At 34.6% G+C, this 7,501-nt stretch overlaps 1 protein-coding gene across 1 annotated transcript; it reads left to right on the top strand.

Annotated features, from left to right (window-relative positions):
* Nucleotides 1–5,737: 5,737 nt before the first annotated feature.
* On the top strand, nt 5,738–7,482 carry LOC110879696 (HVA22-like protein a). The gene is made up of 5 exons (XM_022128208.2): nt 5,738–5,920; nt 6,548–6,574; nt 6,668–6,790; nt 6,886–7,129; nt 7,225–7,482. The coding sequence occupies exons 1-5, from the start codon at nt 5,853–5,855 to the stop codon at nt 7,285–7,287; spliced, it is 525 nt and encodes a 174-aa protein (XP_021983900.1). The 5' UTR covers nt 5,738–5,852; the 3' UTR covers nt 7,288–7,482.
* The last annotated feature ends 19 nt before the right edge of the window (nt 7,483–7,501 follow it).

Raw genomic sequence — 7,501 nt, 5'->3', positions numbered from 1 at the left:
TGTAGTTTGGAAAGATGACCGAATAGAGATCTGAATCAGGTTGTGTATTTGCTTACTGATTGTTGAAATCGAAGAAATGAGTAAAAAAGACTAAATGAGGCGTGCATTGTTTAAATCTGAATCACGTTGTCAAACAAACACTACTAAAGATGATCCGAATCAATGAAGCAATGAAGATTGAATGTGCAAACCGCATCCGTTTTTTACTACGGAAACGGTGGCTATGGGAAATACAAACCCGACACGTCTTTTGTGATGATTCGAAACATTCCGAATAACTAGCAGAAGAACCTGACACGTTTTCTGCTAGTTACTCTTTTCTTCGATTTTAACAAATCTTTCAAGACCATTCACCTCTTTCAACATACCAGAACACCGTAAACCCCTTCTTTTCTTCCCAAAACCAACCTACAGCGAATTTGACAACTGTTTAATATCTTTAATCTATTAGAACGATCCTTGTTTTGTCACATATATGCGTTTAATTCTCAAACATCAGCAACCATTTTTCCTTTTCCTTCAATTTCGAGAACATTCTCCCTAACATGAGAAACGAAAGAGATTTCGAGCAGTTGGTCGATGACATGATAGATAAAGATCCTGACACACGTAACATCTAGTTATATTCCTACATCTATATCTTTTGTCATGACAAACTATGTGACATGTGTCTGGTCCAGTGGTCCCGGAACTACAGCTGCATTTTGAACAAGAACTCCAACAATCCATTCATTATCTGTTGTTGTCTCAACAAATATGACTGCACGGATTGTTGGGCTTCTTGTTCCAATGCTCACACAGGGTGATAAACAACGTTGATACGAACACATACCAACTGATTCAGATTTAAACAATGCACGCCTCAACCGAGATAACGGACATCCATCAAGCTCAAAAAGAAAACTTGTGTTACCCATAGTCACAAACGATTGCGGTTTGTATTTCGCATAGCCACTGTTTCCGTAGTAAAAAACGGTTGCGGTTTACACATTCAATCTTCAATACTTCATTAAAATACCACTAGTAAAAGAACCCGACACTTCTTCATGTTACTGAGAATGTTCTCGAAATTGAAGGAAAAGGAAAAGATTTGTTGAAATCGAAGAAAAGAGTAAAAAAGATGAATTGAGGCGTGCATTTGGAACAAGAAGTCCAACAATCCGTTTATTATCTGTTATTGTCTAAACAATATGAATGCACGCAACGATTTTGACAACTGTGACAGCTTATTAAATGTATAAATCACCTCCAATCATTTCCTCCTGGTCAAATCATACAATATAAAGTTAAAGTTATCGTGTGTTGTAGTTTGGAAAGATGGCCGAATAGAGATCTGAATAACAAACTGTGGAGAACTTGTTTGTGTTGGGTTCTTCTGCTAGTTATTCGAAATGTTTCTGATCATCATAGAAGACGTGTCGGGTTCTTCTGCTAGTGGTTTCTGTAACCAATCCATTATCACCCTTGGTGGTTTCTGTACCCATCCCCGCCGATAACTAGCAGAATCGATAAATAACCAACACGAATATCTCTGCGATCGCTAAGGTTTCCATCAACGGACTGATCGGTAACGTTACTCTACTTGTGCTCTGATTTAAGCGGCGTGTTCGATCAACGTTTATCGACATTGTTAAAGGTGATGAAGAGTTCAGAAACCCTAGAATGATTGTGTTTTTACTAGAAAAAACGTGATACTTGAAAAAACATCCTTATATACGGGCTGTATACAGTTATACGGCCCGTATACATTTGGTAACATCAAAAACCTCACAGAATAAATCTATTGAGCCGTATACGTTTTACAAATCGTATACACATGTATACGGCTCGTATAACTATATACGAGCCGTATATAGTAAAATCAAAAAAACATTCCCTACGCATTTTCTTATTCAAAAACATTCTATACGGGTTTTATAATGTTATACGGCCCGTATACAATAGGGGGTGTGAAAATAAGATATAGGGTATGTGAGAATAAGGGGGGCCAAATAAAATTTAAACTTATATGTACACCAAACCATTTCTACATTTTACATACACCATTACGTAACTCTCTCATTTTACTTTCAATATTTATAAAATCTTTTTTCTACATCTTTTACAAAAATGGACAACCTACCATATCATCATTCGAGATATACTTGGAAGATCAAATAATAAATTTTGCGACTCGTTTGGAGATCCAACTTTTACGTGAGCATTCCGAACCTTCACAACCATGTAAAAGAGCAAAAAAAGTAATGCGGGATCGTGAGGGTGCTCATAAATCATTTCGTAAACAATTGATTTTTCTAGAATATCCGATCTATAATGCGGTTATGTTTCGACGTCGCATAAGGTGGCAACTATTCATACGAATTATGAATGACTTAAAAGGGAGAGTTTACATTTTTTCCAATTGACGAATTACCGAATTGGCATATGGAAGTTTGCACGAAACGCGTGGGGGAATACTTGAAAGTGTCTGAAAAATTGTGTCGAGATAGGCTCCACAATTTTTGCGATGGCATTGTTTAATATTAATTAGATTATTGTTTCTAAGGTTCGGTTGGTCTATATGGCCAGAGATACATAAGAAAACCGAAATTTGTGACATCCAACAATTATTTGAGGTACATGAAAGTGTACATAGCTTTTCCGACATACTTAGTAGTATTGATTGCACGGACTGGATGTGCTCTAGTTGTCCATGTGTTTGGTGAGGTCAACATCATCGTGGTGATCATGACGGCCCGATCTTAATAATTGAGGTCATCATGTCATGATTTTTGGATATAGCATGCATACTTTGTTATGGCTGGAGTGAACAACAATATTAACGTCATAGAGCAGTCACCTGTTTTTTTGGCATGATTGATGGAGTTGCACCCGACTCTTCATTTTACACAAATTGTTCGTACTGCGAGCGTGGGTATTATCTTAGCGATTGGGCTCATCCGGAATGGGTCACGCTTGTCACAATCTTTTCATACACAAATAATGAGAAAATAACATATTTGATACAAAAAAAAAACAAGAATCGGCTAGGAAAGATATTGAGTCTGTGTTTGGAGTGTCGGAGAAAAGATGGAGTATTATTGCAGAACCAGCACACTCGTGATATAAAGAGAAATTAAATAACATTAATATATATGTACACTTGTATCATCCTACACAATATGATATTTGATGACGAGGGAAAAATGATTTGTCAACATTACAAAGAGAGCGTCGTATCGGATGTTACTATACTAATAGTTGATGAGAAACATGCTATCCGGGCTAAAAGATGCTCAGAGTAATATGTGCTTATCTTAATAAACGGACTTGATAGAACATCTTTGGGCGGAGCGTCCAGAAAATAAGGATGATGATGATGACAACCACGCAGACAATAGTATAGTGTTTGAATAGATTATTTATTAATATATATTTTAGCATTTATTAATGTATTTTTATTTTTAGTTTATGTAATTAAGTTATTTTTATTTAATATTAGTTTTGTGATTTATATCATATTATTACACTATAAAGTAGCAAGTTTTTTTGTGCATTATGAGTTGTATCCCAAGTTTGGGGAGTTTTTCAAAAAAAATCTAATTTTTCACTTTCAACCCAAAATTTCATATTTTGTATTTTAACTCCTTTTAATTTTTTTACTTTTAACCCAATGTTTTCCGTCTTTTATAATTTAACACAACACGTTATTATTTACAACTTTGGTCCCTCATACTTCTCATCTTTCACAAGTTTTTCGTTTTATGTTTCGTTCTAAATTTTGCGAGTTAACATGTCGTAGCGTGCATGTGAGGTTCAAGGTTTTTTGCTCTATTTTTCAATATTTGACAGAACCGGCGCAACGCGTCCATTTTTTCCCTTTTGAAAAGTTCGCCGCAACGGGCGGGTCCTAGATCGACTAAGTTATTATTTTCTACGTTTTACGTTTCTGGTTAATTTCTTCGCATTAACACACTGTAACGGGTGTGCGTGGTTCACCGATTTTAGTCTGCTTTTCGCTCAGTGTAACTTTTACCATTTTATCTATTTTATTTTTACGATGTTGAGAGTCGATGTCGTTGTGACATTGGTGCTACTTGGCACGGTTTTAAGAACGTTTTTAACCTATTAATTTTTTTACTAATATTTTGTTTCGTTTTACCCTATACCCCCGTACTTAAAAACTATCTTTTACGTGCATATTTTATATACGGGTATGTATAAATATGATTTGTTCTACATTCTGACGTAAACTTTTTTTATAGATGAGTCAGGTCAAATATAATACGTTTTCGTTTAAAGAAACCATTTTTACGTGCATATTTTGATGTACGTTTTCGTATAAATTTAAGTTGTTCTACGTTTCGACATAAACTTTTTTGGGAAATGATTCAGGTCAAATATAATATGTTTTCGTGTTTATTTTATGCATGTTTCGAAAAGTTTGTTTCGAACCGAGTGGAGTCAAATTATGGTTTCTTTTTCTTCCCTTTTTTTCTAAAGCTCTAATTAATCCCTTTCGATTACAGGTGCATATTTTCCTTCATACCCGTTACGTTTTCTATGTATGAGGTAGATCACATATAATATGTTATGATTGTTCGATATGAATTTGATTTACATTACGTTTGATCCAATCACAATGTTTATACAGGTTACATTGAGTTCAACTGGATACGTCGAAATGTGTGTTTTCATATGGTTAATGCATTGTATAACGTTTGGAATAATCCATTCAATGTTTACGCTGTACCCGCGCTGCAACGCGGGCGGGTCTTAACCCTTGTTTAAATAAATTCGTAAAGATTGAAAAATAATTATGGTGCGGTTAAAACTTAAAACCACTGAAACTATTACATGGTGTAGTTAAAAAAGTGAAAGAAAGTGGTTTGATGATGTGAGAATGATCTCACAATTAAAAAATAAAACCAGTCTTACAAATCAGTAGATTATAAATATGCCATAGAAGTAATTAATGAAGAAAGGCTGAAATCTCATTATCAATAAAACGTTTCTTACCAATGACCCGGTGGTCTAGTGGTATAGTGCTTACTCCAAATAAAATGTTCCTTACAACTAGTAGGTTGCTTAAATCCTAGTGCAAGATTAGATGGTATTTAGGTATAAAAATTTGTTGTTAAAAAATCAAAATGTTTTATTTCTCTTTATAATGGAATTTATGTGAAATTGGCTCCTGATACAAACGATCTTATATGTATTATAATACACACGTATATTTCATATATGGTAATCTAATAGCTTAACGCACGATCGAAAAATGCTCGAAAAATACTCTTTCATTTTTGGCTAAGTTGTAAACAAGCCGAACGACTCAGTTCTATTTATAAACGATCCTACCATGAGCAAATGGACACTCGCTCGTTGCTCGTTCGTTTGGTGCGAATTATTTTTAATTCGTTTTATGTATAATATACACCATTATAATTATAATTTATACAACCTTAGACTAAAATAAATGACAATTTGAATATTTAAAATTGAAAACTTGGTACTAAATTTTTTGTTTAAACGCCGAGCTTCTTGGTTATAAACCAAACGAGTTCGACCCTTCATCCCCAACTCAATATCTTAAATCCAACCCGATCCTAACCGCTTGATTTGTAAACAAGCCAAGTTCGAACAAACCCTCGCTATGTGCTATTCGCAAACAAAGCACACAATATATATCATGACGTCGTCCTAACAAAAATAAAAATAGCCGCGTGAAATTAAAGCGCAATGTTTAGTTATACGGTACAAGTCATGCTTCAGTTCAACAACATCAAACCAAATCCTCTGACAGACCGACATCTCAACTCACACTTTCTTCTCTTTTCCGATTTCGTTAACCAAATTGCTACTTCTGATCAAATATGGGATCTGGATCTGCAGCCGGAAATTTGCTCAAACTAATCGCTCAAAACTTCGACATTCTTGCAGGGTTTCCTCTTCACTTTATTCTTCAAAAACAAATCTAGGGTTTTCAGTTAGAAACTTATAGTTGCTTAGGGGGTGTTTGGCCTAGCTTTTTTAACAAAGCTTATAGCTTTTTTAGCTTTTTTTACAAAATAAGCTTAATTTGGTGTTTGGTTTAGCTTTTTAAGCTTATGCTTATTAGCTTATATAAGCTAATTTTAAGAAGCTTACTTGAAGATGGTTTTTTAGCTTATTTTGAAAAAGCTTCTTTGTGTAAGGGTAAATGATATAAAAAAAGCTATAAGCTAATCCAAACACTTAAACAAGGCTTATCAAATGATAGAAAATAAGCTATAAGCTACTTAAAAATATAAGCATAAGCCAAAAAATAAAAGCTAGGCCAAACACCCCCTTAGTCTTTTTATTTGCTTCTATAACAATCATTTAAGAAGTTCCTTTAGGTTTTTTAACAGTGTTCATGATTTTTAATTATTTTCATATGAAAAGTTGGGTAATTGATGTCTTTATCTGTCTTAATCGTTGATTGTATATATAAGCCTAAGTTATCATAATGTTTTTTAGTGAATTAGAAATTTCTATTTAGTGAGGAATCTGATTTGATTTGATTTGATTTGTGTACTTTGTGTTGCAGCCCGGTGGTTAGTTTGGCTTATCCTTTGTAAGTTCTTTTGGAACGCGTTTTATAAATTAATTAATTAGTTTAATTTATGGTTTAATCAGTGAATGATGAGCTTAATTTTTTGCCTAACAGATATGCTTCAATAAGGGCGATAGAGACAAAATCTCTGGCGGATGATCAGCAATGGCTTACATATTGGATTCTGTATTCTATGATTACACTATTCGAACTAACGTTTGCTAAGCTTATTGAATGGTAAAGTACTTGTATAATTCGTATGGCCTGTTTCTAATTTAGAACGATTGTAGTTAATGGGTCGAAAGTATTATGTTTGTTGTAATGCTTGTCAGGATACCATTCTGGTCATACGCAAAGCTGATTGTAACCTGCTGGTTGGTGATACCGCACTTCAGTGGTGCTGCATATGTTTATGAGCATTATATTAGACCGTTTTACACCGGAAAACAGACGATTAACATTTGGTATGTCCCTAGAAAGAAAGACGTGTTCAGTAAACCAGATGACATCCTAACTGCAGCTGAGAAATACATTCAGGAACACGGACCGGATGCGTTTCAAGAAATCATTCATCGTGTATGCCCCCCCCCCCCCCCCCTCCTCCCTGCTTTTGCGCTTGTATATTAATCTGTTATGAGATGTAGTTGTAATTATCTATTTGTTTTGTGCAGTCTGATAGGGAAACGAGGCACAGAGGCAACAGCATATTTTCTGAAGGTGATTACAGATATTGAGGTTTGTTTGCACATCAGTCATGGGGGATTGTGGAGCTAGTTTTTGTTTTTACTGTGGCTAAACTCTTGTATTGACCGTATGGTAGTTTTTCTGCTTTGGAATGTGCTTTAAGTATTATTTACCTTTGTAAATCAAGTTGTTTTTTACGTGCATATATCTGAATAACATGTCGTATGTTTACCTCTTTGGAGTCATTGCCGGACTCAGGCTTTT

The sequence above is a fragment of the Helianthus annuus genome, chromosome 9 (genome assembly GCF_002127325.2).
Source record: "Helianthus annuus cultivar XRQ/B chromosome 9, HanXRQr2.0-SUNRISE, whole genome shotgun sequence".
Classification (NCBI taxonomy): domain Eukaryota; kingdom Viridiplantae; phylum Streptophyta; class Magnoliopsida; order Asterales; family Asteraceae; genus Helianthus; species Helianthus annuus.
The sequence above is the reverse complement of the archived record's forward strand: the minus strand, read 5'-3'. Positions and strand labels throughout refer to the sequence as shown.